The 15,064-nt window shown below is 43.7% G+C and overlaps 3 protein-coding genes across 4 annotated transcripts; 2 read left to right on the forward strand and 1 right to left on the reverse strand.

Annotated features, from left to right (window-relative positions):
* Window positions 1-153: 153 nt before the first annotated feature.
* On the forward strand, window positions 154-6,368 carry retreg2 (reticulophagy regulator family member 2). The gene is made up of 9 exons (XM_085798192.1): window positions 154-541; window positions 1,100-1,203; window positions 1,345-1,375; window positions 1,687-1,822; window positions 2,043-2,127; window positions 2,352-2,489; window positions 2,769-2,857; window positions 3,145-3,280; window positions 3,812-6,368. The coding sequence occupies exons 1-9, from the start codon at window positions 288-290 to the stop codon at window positions 4,633-4,635; spliced, it is 1,797 nt and encodes a 598-aa protein (XP_085654318.1). The 5' UTR covers window positions 154-287; the 3' UTR covers window positions 4,636-6,368.
* Window positions 6,369-6,790: 422 nt separating this feature from the next.
* On the reverse strand, window positions 6,791-9,454 carry mdh1b (malate dehydrogenase 1B, NAD (soluble)). 2 transcript variants are annotated; one of them, XM_085798212.1, is made up of 10 exons: window positions 9,372-9,454; window positions 9,175-9,287; window positions 8,959-9,093; window positions 8,734-8,876; window positions 8,464-8,554; window positions 8,038-8,377; window positions 7,819-7,960; window positions 7,331-7,506; window positions 7,105-7,244; window positions 6,791-6,969 (listed from the first exon to the last, which is right to left on the reverse strand). In XM_085798212.1, exons 1-10 carry the CDS (start codon window positions 9,391-9,393, stop codon window positions 6,949-6,951), a joined length of 1,323 nt encoding a protein of 440 aa, XP_085654338.1. In that variant the 5' UTR covers window positions 9,394-9,454; the 3' UTR covers window positions 6,791-6,948. The 2 variants fall into 2 exon arrangements, with proteins under 2 accessions (XP_085654338.1, XP_085654330.1); XM_085798204.1 differs by having other exon boundaries at window positions 8,464-8,632.
* Window positions 9,455-9,633: 179 nt separating this feature from the next.
* On the forward strand, window positions 9,634-15,035 carry fastkd2 (FAST kinase domains 2). The gene is made up of 12 exons (XM_085798263.1): window positions 9,634-9,821; window positions 10,381-11,057; window positions 11,142-11,245; window positions 11,374-11,482; window positions 11,579-11,702; window positions 11,824-11,963; window positions 12,052-12,224; window positions 12,314-12,477; window positions 12,587-12,823; window positions 13,021-13,117; window positions 14,368-14,482; window positions 14,796-15,035. The coding sequence occupies exons 2-12, from the start codon at window positions 10,419-10,421 to the stop codon at window positions 14,916-14,918; spliced, it is 2,025 nt and encodes a 674-aa protein (XP_085654389.1). The 5' UTR covers window positions 9,634-9,821; window positions 10,381-10,418; the 3' UTR covers window positions 14,919-15,035.
* The last annotated feature ends 29 nt before the right edge of the window (window positions 15,036-15,064 follow it).

Raw genomic sequence — 15,064 nt, forward strand, 5'->3', positions numbered from 1 at the left:
TTCTGTGAATTACTCGTCACAAATGCGCTATAAAGTTGTTTTTATTTGAATTTACCTTAGTATATTTTTGAATTTTAAAAAATGTATCCAAAATGTGTATTTTTATTCATCAAATGAATTTTACACATTCATTATTTTCGCGTCAGTGGTTTTGCTACGTAGTTGTCGCCTTTTATTTTGAAGGCAATGACCGGAAGTTTTATTTTTAAAGGTCCGTCAGACTTGACGCTGATCTTTCCGTACACCCCGTGATCTCCAAAACAACATAACAAAGTGGGGGAGAAAACATGGCGAGCGGAGAGGAGGCCAGAAGACGCCCCTCGGTTACCTCCTCTTCGGTCGGCCTGGAGGCTCTGTTCCCACCCGGGGCGTCGGAGCAGGCCTGCGGGGACGGGAACCCGGAGCTCGTCCGCTTGCGGGAGCGACTTCAGGGCTGGCTATCGCAGTATGAGCCGCTGCTGCTGTGGCTGCAGAGGCTGCTGGTCTGGGAGAGGCCGTTGTACAGCATCTCTGTCGCCCTGACACTCAACACATTATTCTGGTAAACCAAACCCCTCCTGCCGTCGAGTGCGTGTGTATGTTTATTCCTCGGCTGGGATGCATTCAGGTGCACCAAGAGCGAGCTGGTTAACTTCAGCGCGGATATATAACGAGGAGTGAATGTCAAGACAAGTTAGCTAATCCCATGTCTTTAGCCTGATGCTAACGTAGCTTGCAAGCAGGTTTAAACTTCATTATAAGCGCGACAAATTCGACGTCATGTGTTTGACAGTATCAGGGGGGATGCGTAGATGAGTTCATGAAATAGGAAACTGTGGTTATTTAGAGTAGTTACGCCTGTTTGCTTTTGTGCAGCTTAATCCTGACAAACACTCATGTCATGCTGAGTGGCCCAGGCCTTGTTAACCAGCTGTCAGTGACAGCTTATTACTTTCCCATGTTGTACAGTAATAGAAGTGCTATGTTAAGGGGTGTTGTCTATGAAATAAAATGTGGAGACTCAGCTTGCCAGCATTTGGATGTGTGGTTATTGTATTTATATGTCACTGTGTTGAACAGGAGCCAATTGGTGTTGCTGTTTGTCTATGTGTCTCCACAGGCTCCTGTCCTCCACCTCCCTGCGGCCTCTGTTCCTACTCAGTGTGTCCCTGCTGGGACTTATGCTGCTGGAGAGATGGAAGCCCAAGTTGCCCATCATTACTAGTAAGCAGCACCTTTATGTACTTTGAACCCCCTGGTTTTATCACTTATTATTTAAATACATCTTGTTAGTTTTTTTTTAAATGTCAAAGCCCTAGGAGCACACATCTTCTAACATTTGTGTTGTTTTTTCTTCTACAACAGTTCAACACGCAGAGGCTCACCCTGTGGAAAGGTATGTACTGCAGCGTGTGTGCATGTTTTCTCTTACATTTCTCTTGGAATAATCTTTCTTTATTATTCCTGATAGGAGATACTCTATCATTATTGATAAATTTAAGCTACCAGTCTAGTTTTGCTTGTTGTGTTTGCCTCCCTCCCTCCCTCTACTGTCATTACATCGATGTGGAATCCAACCAGACCTCTCTGAGTCACTGAAGTGCAACCTGAGGCATTTTAACTACAGATTTTCAGTTCCTTTACAACTGCTGATTTTGTCACTCTCTTCCTGCATTTGTTTGCGCGCGTGGTCTCGTTTGCATACAGCGAAACGATGAGCGGTGCCGGTGAGCAGCGTCTGCTCAGCATTCCCGAGCTCAGCCACCACCTGGCCGAGAGCTACCTGAACTGGTGTCTGTACCTGCAGGAGATGCTGCAGTACAAGCGGCAGAACCATGGCAAGGTAGCACATCTATCTTATCCCTCATTTTCCTGAATTTACTGAATTATATGGTGCGACACCGACTGCAGGTGTTAACAGTGGCGTGAACTCATTTCTCTTAATCATATGCAAACACGTAGATGCTCCACACACCTGCAGAGATGCCTCTTATTCACACCTTCCTCCTGCAGCCTGAAGGTGTGAAGCCTTATTTATTGCTCTTACTTTCTCTGTTTCCCAGTTCTGTGTGATGATGTGCAGTGGCTGCTTTGTACTTGCCGTGGTTGGACATTATGTACCAGGAATCATGATCTCCTATATTATAGGTGAGCCCTGAATTTGAGTGTGTATTCAAAGAATCATGGTTTTGTTTTGATCGTTTTTAGTCCTGTATCTCTTAATACCTCATTCATAAATCGGATAACTAGATTCTCATTTCTAAATCTGCCTTTGGCGCAAACATACGTCCTGTGCCAATTTCCAGCATCTGGTTTTGATACATTTGCAAAGTAGAGACGGTTTATAAAAAATATTTTCTGCGCCTCTTCAGTCCTGAGCGTGCTGCTGTGGCCGCTGGTGGTGTACCACGAACTGATCCAGAGGATGTACACGGGCTTGGAGCCAATCCTGATGAAACTGGACTACAGCATGAAGGGAGACACGGAGCACCGCAAGCACGACAAGAGGAGTGAGTGCTGCCATCTCCAACACCTCGAGGTTATATAGATGTAGCCTGATATAACATGTGCATGCACGCTTTAGCTATTGTAGCACCACCTGTTGCATAACTGAGCAAATGGGATCATGTTGTAAGGAAGTGAACAGTGGCTCCCATATCTTTCATACAGAATTTTACAGTTATTATCCTGCGGCTTATTTCAAGGCGTGGCTCGCAAACTGTGCGCCAATCTTCCTTGTCATCCATCATTCCTTTGGGTCATTAATTGTGTTTGTTTGTTTGTCACAGAGGTGAAGAAAGAGTTGGAGGAGGGCGACGAGCCAAGAGCCGAAACGGAGAGCGAGAGCGAGGAGGAGCTGTCTTGTTTTGCCCCGACGGTACGGACACACACTCACCTGTAAATACGACGCCCGTAGTGAATGTATCTTTCAAGTAAAACCACATTCCATTAGTGCAGCTGTTGGGCGCACATTCAGCGACTCACGGCCTTGTCTGGCATGCAGTCACTATGCATTGTCTGTGGAATGAATTACAACTTGCAGAGCACAATGCCAACAACTGTGTGTTTTATATCCGTTATGAATATGTAAAAAAAAAAAAAAAGAAAAGATTAGAAAGATGATGTATTTGCGTTGTTTAGCAGTTTAACTTGTTTCCATCTCAGGTGGATGTGAAGACGACAGCTCTGGCCATGGCCATCACGGACTCGGAGCTGTCAGACGAGGAGGCGTCCATCCTGGAGAGCGGAGGCTTCTCGGTGTCCAGAGCCACCACTCCTCAACTCACCGACGTCTCCGAGGGTAAGTGGACGCTCACATCAACAACACACTGTTGTTCGTACTGATACAGAAGCTTAGGAGGAATGTAAAAGCTCTCGGAGGTTCTGCTGATGTAGGCTCACTGTTGGACCAGGTTCGCTTTGTGGTATTTAAAGGTCCAGTATGTAAAATGAGGGGACAACAGTCACACCAAGCATTACGATTCTATTATTTATCTATTAAATAATTCTATTGTTTATTTATGAATGTGTAACTCTTGAAACGTGCTCTCTGGTTGGCTGGATTTTCCATTTCGTGCAAACATAGCGGCGCAAGATGGCGACACTCTCTAAGCAAAAAGAAGAATTATAAGGCTATGAAAACCAAACAGATTTTATTTTATAGCGATTATACACTTATACAAATATATTCATACAGATTTTGCCAATAAACCTTGATAAATATTACACACTGGACCTTTAAAGTCTACAAACTGGAAAATGTTCAGTTTTTCAGTTACATGACTTACAATACATACATTTTTTTTTTTATCTCATCTGTACCTGAAACCAGACCTGGACCAGCAGAGTTTACACAGCGACCCAGAGGAGTCTTACCTTCGGGATCTCCCCGAGTTCCCCTCAGTGGAGGAGTTCCCGTCCATCGAGCACAGCCTGCTCCACTTCCCTCTGCGCGGTCCGGGCCAGGCGGCGGACGGAGCTCAGGGCGGCGCTCAGTCGGAGGCCGAGCCGCTGAGCCCCGCCAGCCTCCTCATCCAGCACCTCGCGTCCCCGCTCCACTTTGTGAACACGCACTTCAACGGACACGGACGACCACCGGGCGGCGAGGAGGGCTCGTTGCCCGCGGCGGGCGCAGGGGCGGAGGCGGGGCGGCAGAGCGGGGGGGCCACGGCGGCGGCGACGACCCCGGCGGGCTCGCAGCGGTCCCTGGAGGCCCTGAGCGAGGAGATCGTGAGCACGGCCATCTCCACCGTGGTGCAGAACACTCTGTCGGCCCTGCTGCGCTCCAGCGAGGCCAGCGAGGACGACCCCTCTCTGGCCGAGTTCCTCCCCACCGAGACCCCGCCGGGCGCTTTGGAGACGTCCGCCCAGCCCACCGACACCGCCACCACCGCTCACACTACAGTCACTACAATAGGGGCGCCGGGCTCCGACGAGGAACTGGACGAGGCCGTCACGACGGAAAGCGGCGGCGGCGGCGGCGGAGAGGAGATGCCCGACGACACACTAGTTCCCACCGAGGAGGAGGACTTTGAGCTTCTGGACCAAAGTGAACTGGAGCAGGCGGACGAGGAGCTGGACCTCGGCTCCGACAGACAGGCGGCAGGAGGAGCTCCAGACACATCGTCTTCTCCTCAACATCAACCACAGTCATAGCTTCCCCGTCGCCTCCCCGCGCCCCCACCCACCCACCCACCCACCCACCTCCCGACTGTTTTGTTTTTATTTGTATGTTAGACCTTCGTTATATCCATACATACCGCTATAAAACATTTATCAAAGAGTTTAAAGCTGTGGGTCGTCGATAGCGTGGCAGACGGTTGAGATTCCTCGGTCCAGTCTATTTTCATATTCTCATACAACAACAACAACAGGGGGTCGAGGGTTGAGCCTCGGTACCTGAGCTGTGTCTAGTCCAGGACCATCACGTAACTACATCACTGGGATCACCAGCTTCTATCAGGTGGCATTTAGGTTTGGTCTGTACACTTAAATACATAAAGAGCAGAAATCTTGATTTAAAGTAGAGGTTGTCGTGGCGTTCCACTGTCTGCTGATGTGCGGTCAGGGCTGAGCTTGGAGTTAATGGTTTAGACATCAGGGGCTGCATAATGTTTTATATCAGGGCTCGATGGTTTATCATGCTTTGAGATTTGCTTTATAATTCAGGAAGCAAATTTCTCATTGTGTTCAAGCTCGGTCTGTCAACAACGATGCCTTTGTTTTCTACCTTGGCTTAGAGCTGAGCCCTTGCACCTTGTTTCCGTCCAGAAGTAGATGTTTATCTAGATGGTGATGAAAGAGTTGACAATGTTGGGATTCTGTTGCTATTAATATATACTATAAATTATTTAATTTAATTTTCAGTTGAAGAAACTTTATCGTCGAGCTGAGAGGGAGTTTGAAAGTAAAGTTTATCCCTTCAGTTGCCCATAATTGTATCAGAAGAGTTTTAATGAAGGCACCATGGACACCAAGGTATAATACGTAGTTGCATATTCCCAGTTGGACTTACTATAGTAAAACAATAGGACTATCCTTCACTTTATCCGTACGTCCCAGGTATCTACAGTTCTGACAGACGCATTCAGTCTTTCACTTGTTGCCTGCGAATGGAAACTTAATCTTTGACATTGTTGGATGTTGACAAGTAGTGAATCTTTACCCATACACATAAGTGACTTTGATGTGGCAAGACAAAAGAATTGTCCCTGGATTTCCTCTTTGTGATTTACGCCTCAATTTTATTTATGTGTGAATATACATTCATTTCATACATCCATATTGTAACCGGTCCACATGTAATTGAACTTACTCTTGATCTACGACTTTATCGAAAAACACAGGCTTCTTGTTAGATAGGCCCGTCTATACCCGACTGTTTGTACATGTATAGTCATCACTGGGATGTGTATTTTTACCAAATAACCTCCTTTGTGCCACAATAAGTCCATGCATGCCATGAATCACGCATGTATTTACCATTATCAATATTTGAGGTCAGTTTTCAAAAGAATGTTAATTTTACCAGAGCATTTTTTTTTCTTTCTGTTATTGAAAAGAAGTAATTCTTTAATAATTCCCTATGTATCTGGCCGCTGTTGGGGAAATGACAAAAAGAAATCTAGCATTATAATTGGCTATGTGAAGAGGCCTGTTTTTGCTTTTGTAAACCACTCAGCATCCAAATCTCAGGGGTGGGTTGTACAAATTGAATATAACAGACTATGTGTCCATTTCCCGACTCGTCGTAGTGCATTGTATTTGTACTAACCTTTCCTTTTTTTCAGTCAATGCCTCCTTGTGTATAGTGTAGAAATGCTGAAAAGGAACGTGTATATTCTGCATGTAAAAAAAAAAAAAAAAAACCCAAACAAAAAAAACAAAAACACTCTGTTCAAGTTCTCCTTGTCAACTGACAACGTACTGCACAATTTGTGAGGAAAAAAAAAGTCAACTTGAATGTTTCCGGTGAAAAGATCCCATGGTGTTCAGCCAGTTTGATATCTAATTATCAACAAGGGGAAGACAAGTTTTGACTTGTCCTCATTTGTAAAAGAAAACCCAACGTTAAACGATGGGAGGTAATAACATCAGATTAAGAGGATATTAACAGACTAGTTTGTGTATGGTTGTAGTGTGTTTTACGCTTAAAATATGGCTTCTCGAACTATATAAAAAAAAGGCACTTACCGAATTGTACAATTTTAAAAAAAGGAATATATTTTCTAATTTCTCCTTTTTCCATAAAGTACTCAGTTTGATCTTTTACATCTAAAAATATAACAGCTATGAATGAGTTTCACAACGCTGGAAAAAAAAAAAGATTTATTGTCAGCATTAAACTGGTAAAACAAAACTGCGACTCCACATGTGAAACTAAAGAGAATAAAAGAACAAACTGAAACAAAATTCATCTGGATTGTTTCCTTTTGGTTATCTAACCCGTGTTGTATCAGGCGTCTTTGTTCATAACACAAGTTCTTTTTCCTGGAGAAGAAAAACAACTGTCAGTAACTTTAAAAGCATTTGTTGTAAACCCTGTGTTTAAGAGCTAATAACACATTGCAGCTATGAGAATGTGTGTTGTACAACATCCCTCTGTGTTTTTGTAACGTCACATACCTGCCTGAGTTCTCTAGCAGAAAGCTGAAGTCTCTCCTTCAGCTCATCACCAACAGTCACATCAAACAGCACAGACCATTTACCCTCTGTGAAGGTGACTGGGACTGAGAGGATGATGTCATCAGGGAGATTGTAGCAGCCTGAAAATATTCAAAAACAATCACTAGTTTATGGATTTAAAGTCTGGGTAGATTTCTTCACACAGTGAGCTTTGCTGTGTTTCTACCTGGGCATAGTACACCCAGAGAGAACATCTTATCTGGACTGCAAGTGCCATTCCAAGCCTTTAGGATGGTGAGGATCCCGTTGGCGGCCGACATGGCAGCTGCTCGGCAGGTCTTTGAAGCCACCGCCGCACGCTGACAGCGTACCAGTTCTTGAAAGTCTGTCTCCAACCATTTCCTGGAGGGAAGAAGAAGATTTACTGGATTTCGACGTATCCAAGCACAGACTGTTTTCAGAGCAGACGGATTTCTGAGCCAGATGATGTTGTGCAGTTGACACTGGCATGGACTGAAGCCGCAGCTGGGTATGGTTTGGGAGTGTTGTAATTTGATCATACGTGTGTGCCAGACGCCCAGACCTTATCATATTCTGTTTGTTCAGCTTGCTAGGGCAAGTTAGGTGGAGATAACTAATACAGTAAAGTGTATAAACAGAGATTACACCACCGCACTGTTACATATTTAATTCTTACATGTTATTAGAACAAACCTTTCATGGAAAACATTCAGGAGAGATTGAGAAAAGAAAGCTGGTCCTTTGATTGCCCCATCATAGTTGAAAACCTTTGCCCTCTGCATGTCAACATAGAAACTACCACTGATGTTTCCCCACACAATGACATCTGTGACATCTAGAAGAAAGGGAAAAAGCATTAATCTTGCATTAAAGGTGCTAAAGTGTAATGGAAGTATGATTTCCAGAGGCTACCTGATGCCTGAACGCCCAGCTTCTTTGCAATAATGGTCCTGGCTTCATTCTCCAGTTGAGTTGCCATGGTGACAAACTGGCTGCTGTCAATTGACTGGGCGTAGTCCACAAGAAGGGAACATCTCAGGTTCACAAACGAGTCACCAGATACGATCACCTTCACCTCCTTCTTGGCCCCTGTGTCGATCAGTTTTCCGTACTCTGTGTAGCGGTCTGAGACTTCCTTCACTGTCCTCCTCTTCTTCTCTTCCTCGTCGCCATCATCAGATTCCCACTCGTCCAGCAGGACAATGACATCCGCTTCTCGAAACACTTCCTCCAGATCTGTGTGAATAGTCACCTGTGAATAAATAGGTGGTTTTATTTTCCGTCTGATGTGATTTAAAAAATTTAAGATATTGACAAAAAAACAAAAAAGGCTCATACCTGATGGAGCATGGGGAGTCTCAGGTCCTCTGTCTCCATCCTCAGCTCCTGCAATCCATATTTATCACCATCCAGGTCGAGTAGATGGAGGCTGATCAGAGCAACGTGGGGGAACACTTCAGCAGAAAGCAGATTGGGGATTAAGAAGTGGCAGGTAGGGCTGAGAGCACTGTTAAAAGAAATGTGGGGAAAATGTACACACCACCTGTCAGCTTTCCGCTCATTTTTGATCTCTTTATCATTCATTTTGAGTTTTTCAGACTAACCCACCTGCTGATCCATATGTGAAGTGGTCTGATGAGACTGGCATGGTACTGTTCTTCCACGATGAGATTCCTCTTAGTCTGTAGATTTTCTGCTGCAACGCTCAGCATCATATCTGATGGCATGTCTGATGTGATGTTGTAGTAGTCCTGCACAACCAGTGATTACATAAACCAGAAGTATGAACTTGAATGTGATGATGTGGATTAAGAAAACCTAACCTATGCTTACCTGACAATGCTCCATGAAGTCACTGAAGCCCCCTAAGAGCAGCCCTTTGCCCCCTTGGTCCACCAGCTCCCTCCAAACCAAAGGGGACATCTCATGTTTCCAGCCATTTCTTTTGCAGGTGGCTTCCAACCATTCCTGTTCAAATATCACGCCGATGCAAGTAAATACGTATCACAAAGGAATATAATTCATTGTTTATAACTGGGAAAACATCACCTTCCAGTCATCTGGGAGGATGGAGATCTTATGGACCCTGAAGTTTGGCAGAGATCGTTCGAGACCGTCTGCTAAAAGTTCCGCTTTGGCAAAATAGGGACAGTCTGTTTTACCTGTAGATGTTGAAAATGCATAAATAAGAAATGTAACTATTATTTTATACACAGTTAAATAGTTAAACTTTAGTCAAACTTTACCAGCGAGCACAAATTTTGCCATTCTATCCTGGTAGCGTCGGTTGCTAGGAGACTGTGGGTGTTGCGCTTAAATGAGTCCGACTAAAAAACACAAAAACATAAATAAATAAAAAACGTATTATGAAAACAGTCAAATGTTAGCTTTAATATCAATAAACTTGATTAAAACAAACATACACAGTGTAGCTAGACATTTTTACCTTTCCAAAAACGATTATTACTTACCGTATATTTATTCCACAGCCTGGCGTGCTATGTTGACAGGGGGAACAAATATGGCGGCGCACATAGCACCATGAAGCGTGTGAGCAGCAAGTCACCGGACAGGACCGTGTTTACTGTGATGTAGCTCCAGTTTTCACCACTAAATCATATTTCTTTTAAATTGTACTTGTGCAGCCGGCGCCATGTGGGACTTTGGGACACCTACGTGTATGTTAGAGCGATAAGGTAGGCGGCTTCACTTAGCTAACCTTAGCTAAAGAGGCTAGCCGGTTGGAGGAGCCAGTCTGTTGACCTTGTTGACAATTTAGCAACAGTAAACTGAAAAGGTATATTATGTGTGCTAACGATTTACACATAGACTGTATATAAAAAGGTTTTACATGATGTAACTGTGGGTGCGGCCGAGAATGTTCAGTGGAAACAGAAAGTTATAAATAGAAACTGAGCAATAGCCTAGCTTTTTTCAACTCTCTTTATTGATGTTCCTCATTTTAAACATAATGCACGACAGATAGTAATGCAAACATCACACACATTTACACGTACCATCATCGTTGCCATCAGACTATATTGCTGTTAAAATAAACAATAAATGGCTGCCAGACTCCATAGAACTTTCTTTACTGATTTTTTGTTTTTATTTTATCTAAATGTCTCATAACATCTGTCATAAGATACGATTTGAATAAGCTGGGGCTGCTTTCTGTTTCCAATTGAGTAAATTCAATCTTCGTGCATGTACAGACTCAAAATGATCAAAAGACATTGTGACTTGCTCCAACAGGGACACTGCTGAAATTAAAAAAAAGGAGGCTCTGAACGATGTCTGTGTGGGTGACAGAAGAGGTCATGAGATGGGCCCTGCGCTTCTGCAGCCGCAGGTCTCCATGGAGACAACACAGCTTCCGGGTGACAGCATCAATCAAAGACACGCATTTCCCATCTCGTTTGGCACACATTTTGGGCACGAAGCAAACTCAGCCATACCAAGGAGCCAGGAGTCTGGTCAGTTCAGTGAGGTTTTACTCACAAGGTCGTACCCACACTGAGGATTTGGAGGAGAAGGAGGTGTTCTCTCCATCACTGTCTGATTCGTCACTTCCTGCTGAGACTCCCCAAGGACAGGAGTGGCAGGGGTCTCCCTTCATGGACAAACTGCAGCGCTGCAATTCTCCATCAGACGTGTTGGACCTCACCTGCCAATACGCACCCACGACTCGACGGGTCAGCAACTGCCTCACCCACATGTGGTCCACTATGAAGAAGATGACGGATGATCAGCGCTGCTGCGAGCTGCAGCTGATGTTTGAGCACCCTGGATTCGACAAGCTCCTCCAGTTGGCCATGAAGAGCGTGAGTCAGATGCACAGTAAGGACTTGGCTCACTCTCTGCTGAGCATGGTCAATCTGGGCGTGCCTCAACGCAGCAGAGTGATCCAGACTTTCCTCCGAACCTGCCAGGTAGGTCATCAAAGATTGTCAGTCAGTGAACAGTGGCAATATTTATGTATTTATGTGTTAATACATTATTTTCCCTTTTAACAGGAAAAACTGAACGAATTTGATGAGAAGAGCTTGTCCATCCTTTCCTCCTGCCTGGAACACATGGAGCCCAGCCCCAATGTCAATGCACTTAAGGACGGCATGAGGTACAGCTTGTCTCATAATTCACATAGCTCAGACAAGAATATAAGCACCTCAGACATGTAAATCTAATTCTAAATCGACTGCCTCTGTTTCAGATTCAATAACATTTCCTATTATATCTTTGTCTCAGGCTGGTAGTTGAGGTCCGACTTCCAGGGATCAAGAGAGTTATATCTCTCCAGACTATGATGCGTATGCTGGGGAAGGACGCCCCACTGAGCCTCAAACGGAAACTAGAGGTCAGATTATGTTTATCTTGTTTTTACCTTTCTGCCTTTTTACCTGTGTTTGAATCAGTTCCATTTTGACAATTAATGTTTTGTATATATTTTCAGAGTAAGGCTTTATCAATGGCAGACCAGTTCAGCCTTCCCAACACGCAGCACATGATCTCAACAATGGCCAAAATGGGATTCCACTCCAAACCACTGCTGGATGTCTGCAGTAAGAAGATCGTAGGTGAGTTATTTTCCACAAAGAAAACAAAACTGTTCAATCATTTAAAAGCAAAATAAATGGGATATATGAATTGGTATGAATTTGTTATTTTAAAATCGTCCACGTCTTTTCTATCTGGTAGAAAACCTGGATTCAATCCCCTGGAGCAGATTGTTTTCAGTGCTGCATTCATGTCAGGAGCTGCACTACAGAGACTTAGAGCTGCTCACTGCCGTTTCAGACTATGTCACCTCCATGGTCGACATATGGACCAACAAACAGGTGCTGCAGCAGACCTGTATTTGTGAAATTAAGTTTCTCATCCTTAATGTATTTGTAAGACTTTAGGTGTTTTTGTTGGTTTCACCAGGCGCTCCTCTTCCTGTCTGTGTTTGAGAGCCTCGTCTTCTGTCCTGCGTCTTTAATGGAGGCGTATGCCAAGAAGGTGATCGCCAACCCAGATGCCCTGACACTTAAAGACCTCCTTTGCGTCCTGAAGGTGTACTCTTCTCTTAACTATGATCTGCAGCATCACAGACAACAGTAGGTCATCTTGTCGCTTCTTTAAAAGTTGCGTTTGTGACTTTTTATCAAGGTTTGACACCTGTGTTGGTTTGGTCTCTCTCCTCCAGGTTCCTGGATAGTCTCAGCCAGGTTCTGGACTCGTATCTGCCAAAGATACCTGGATTTATCCTTTTAAAGTCTGTCTACTACCTGTGTCTACTGGGCCACTTCCCCTCTGCACCGCTGGAGCAACTCCTGCAGAGTAGTACGATAGAGCAGTTTAGCAATACACGTAAGACACCGAACTCTCACACACACACAGTTTTTTTCTTTTCAGTCTTTATTTCCTTTGCACTTTGACTTTTAAATTTCACAGCTCAGTTTCTTCTGTTTCTCCTCAGCGCCAAAGTTTCTCCAGCAGCAGCAGAGGATGTTTCAGACAGTGGACCTGTGCCTCCGTCTCGACCGTCCTCCCCTCCCTCGTCCTCTGACTGTCCCCACATCTGTCCTGGGCGGCGGCACACCCTACACTCCATCAGCCAACCTGTGGCTCTCGGAGAGCCTGCAGACTGTGGTGAGGGAGCAGGCAGACACAACGCTACAGGAAATGGTCATGGTGGAGAATTTCTACCTAATAGGTAAAGAGAATATTTATGATGCACGTTCAGCTTTGTGTCTTTTATTTTCTTTCTCTTGAAGTAGCGTTATCATTTTGATGAGATGAGTTCTCTGTTACATAATCTATGCATCTTTTTGCTTAACTAAATTGCGTGAGAAAACAATTTCACCTCATTGTGAAACTGTGATGCAAGCAGTTTTGTGTGTTGCCTCTCAGATGGTGTGATAACCAAACCTCTGCCAAACCAAACCTCTGTGACTGAAGCCAGCAGCTGTGAAGGAGGAGCGGTGTCGCCAGCAGAGAGCAGTCAAAGGTAAGATACCGGTGTCAGCTTTTCTGTCGACAGCACCAGACTCAATCTTTCAGAAAATCTGCAGTGGTATTTTGCACTTCTTCTCTTTTTCTTTTTTTTCCACACATAATTAAACGCTCATGTCATGTTTGGTGACGTCCAATTGCTGTGACAGCAGGTGGAGCGGATGTTACGGGGGTTTTGTTCTGGCAAATGTCGGGCAGTGACGCATGCCGTGATCAGAAATATAAAATATCTGATTCCAAAAGTGGACATGCAACAAAGCGCAGATAGCATGGCAAGATTTCAAACCAAGACGGTTACATAATGAGCTCATTAGGACACGAAACGGTGCTCTGACAGCAGGGCCGCTTGTCATTTATATTTATTGCCAAACAACTGAAGAAATTCATTGTTAAAAAAGAACTTTACTATAAAGACAGTCTAGATTTAACAAGTCCAACAGCAACCTTTGAAACAGTTATAGATATAGATATAACTTTCCATTGACTGTTTTTCCCCATTTTGATGTTTGTGCACATCATGTGCACTTTGATTGCACACAAGCCGTCTTCATTGTGTTGTCTTATTGTTTCATATTTTCTACCTAAACTCTGCACAGGAAGTGTCTCGGAAAATAATTTTGAAAGTTGAGTGAAAAAGAAAATGTACAATATTAAACATAAAGCAGAGTTTGCTTAAAGCACAGTTTCATCCACACATATCCACATATTGGCAGAAACAAACCAGATAAACAAGACAAAAGTTGCACACATTTCTTTTTTATTATTATTTGTTAGTTCTGCTTTCAGATCTGTCAGCCATTGTTAAAAAAAAAAGAAGTAATGTTAGCAGTGTGTGATTTGTTGTCTGTATTTTGTTAGAATTGTTTGAATTGTTCTGATCTGTATTTTATCCTGTAAAGCACTTTGGCTGGCCTTCGGCCTTTAAATGTGCTATATAAATAAAGTTGACATTGACATTGACACTGACATTGATCTTCAGTCAGGATGCATAAACCTTTAAATCTGAACATATTTTAAAAGATGAAATCAAATAGAAAACAGTAACAGACCGTGATCTAATTAGAGATCTGTAATGAAGTATAGAAGTCAGAGGGCTCCAAACAGAGAGCTGTCTCAGTGGAAACAAAGACGTTTATCAAGTTTCATTAACCAAAACACTTTCGTCCTGTCATGCCAGTACCTGAATTCAAATTTTGACCTTTTTTTCAAACTGTCAATCGCTTTTTCTTTTTCTTTGTCTCCTAGATCTGCCGTTATTTGCCCACCAGTCTCTGGTTTTTGCTACGGTACGTCCAACCCCCGCGGATCCTTGGCGGTCAAGATTCGCCATCTGAAGATGCTGGGATATCGCCCCGTCCTGGTAAGACTTGATGGAAAGAGCCAATAATTGCTGACGCTGTTTTCATGTAAAATTCTCACATCTGGTAGGAAGCCAAAATGTACAGCTGTATAACCACAGACCTGCCCTCAGCCACATGTTCCTTTCAGATATGAGTGTTAGCACTTTAGTGTCCAAAATATCATCTGGAGTGAACCACGCATATGTACTGTGTTTTTAAATTTAGCGTTCCTCCGTGAGAAAAGTTTACTCCTTTATTCTTTTTTTCTAAAATGCTTAAATTGCTTACTCAGTGATAGTGTGAGACTGACGCGGTCCTGATCCTGTTCTTCAGGTGATGGAGCGGGAGCTGCAGTCTGTCTCTGAGGAAAAGAGGACGGAGCTCCTCAGGGGACTGATCTTTCCAGAACAACACACATCAGACACACAATCTGAAACGGATCAGCTGCAATCTTGAAGACAGATGTCACAATTTAATGGGTGCAGTCGCAATGAACACACATTTTATTGCCTTGTAAAATAATAATAATAATGAGTGATATATTAAATAAATCGAATTAAGTGTATAAAATCAGTGTGCTGCGTAGAAAATTGAATTTAAAA

Source organism: Trachurus japonicus, chromosome 2 (assembly GCF_045865225.1).
Source record: "Trachurus japonicus isolate A0001 chromosome 2, Traja_1.0".
Lineage (NCBI taxonomy): Eukaryota > Metazoa > Chordata > Actinopteri > Carangiformes > Carangidae > Trachurus > Trachurus japonicus.

What these genes read in the sequence shown, in the direction of transcription:
- fastkd2 (XM_085798263.1), top strand. Translation starts at nt 10,419, where the DNA reads ATGTCTGTGTGGGTGACAGAAGAGGTCATGAGATGGGCCCTGCGCTTC. An exon ending in CTGCAGTAAGAAGATCGTAG is followed by an intron (nt 11,703 to 11,823) that starts GTGAGTTATTTT and finishes TCTATCTGGTAG; the next exon opens with AAAACCTGGATTCAATCCCC. An exon ending in AGAGCAGTTTAGCAATACAC is followed by an intron (nt 12,478 to 12,586) that starts GTAAGACACCGA and finishes GTTTCTCCTCAG; the next exon opens with CGCCAAAGTTTCTCCAGCAG.
- retreg2 (XM_085798192.1), top strand. Translation starts at nt 288, where the DNA reads ATGGCGAGCGGAGAGGAGGCCAGAAGACGCCCCTCGGTTACCTCCTCT. An exon ending in GAGGCTCACCCTGTGGAAAG is followed by an intron (nt 1,376 to 1,686) that starts GTATGTACTGCA and finishes GTTTGCATACAG; the next exon opens with CGAAACGATGAGCGGTGCCG. An exon ending in ACTCACCGACGTCTCCGAGG is followed by an intron (nt 3,281 to 3,811) that starts GTAAGTGGACGC and finishes ACCTGAAACCAG; the next exon opens with ACCTGGACCAGCAGAGTTTA.
- mdh1b (XM_085798204.1), bottom strand. Translation starts at nt 9,393, where the DNA reads ATGGCAAAATTTGTGCTCGCTG. An exon ending in CTGAATGTTTTCCATGAAAG is followed by an intron (nt 7,507 to 7,818) that starts GTTTGTTCTAAT and finishes TCTTCCCTCCAG; the next exon opens with GAAATGGTTGGAGACAGACT. An exon ending in TCTGGGTGTACTATGCCCAG is followed by an intron (nt 7,245 to 7,330) that starts GTAGAAACACAG and finishes GAATATTTTCAG; the next exon opens with GCTGCTACAATCTCCCTGAT.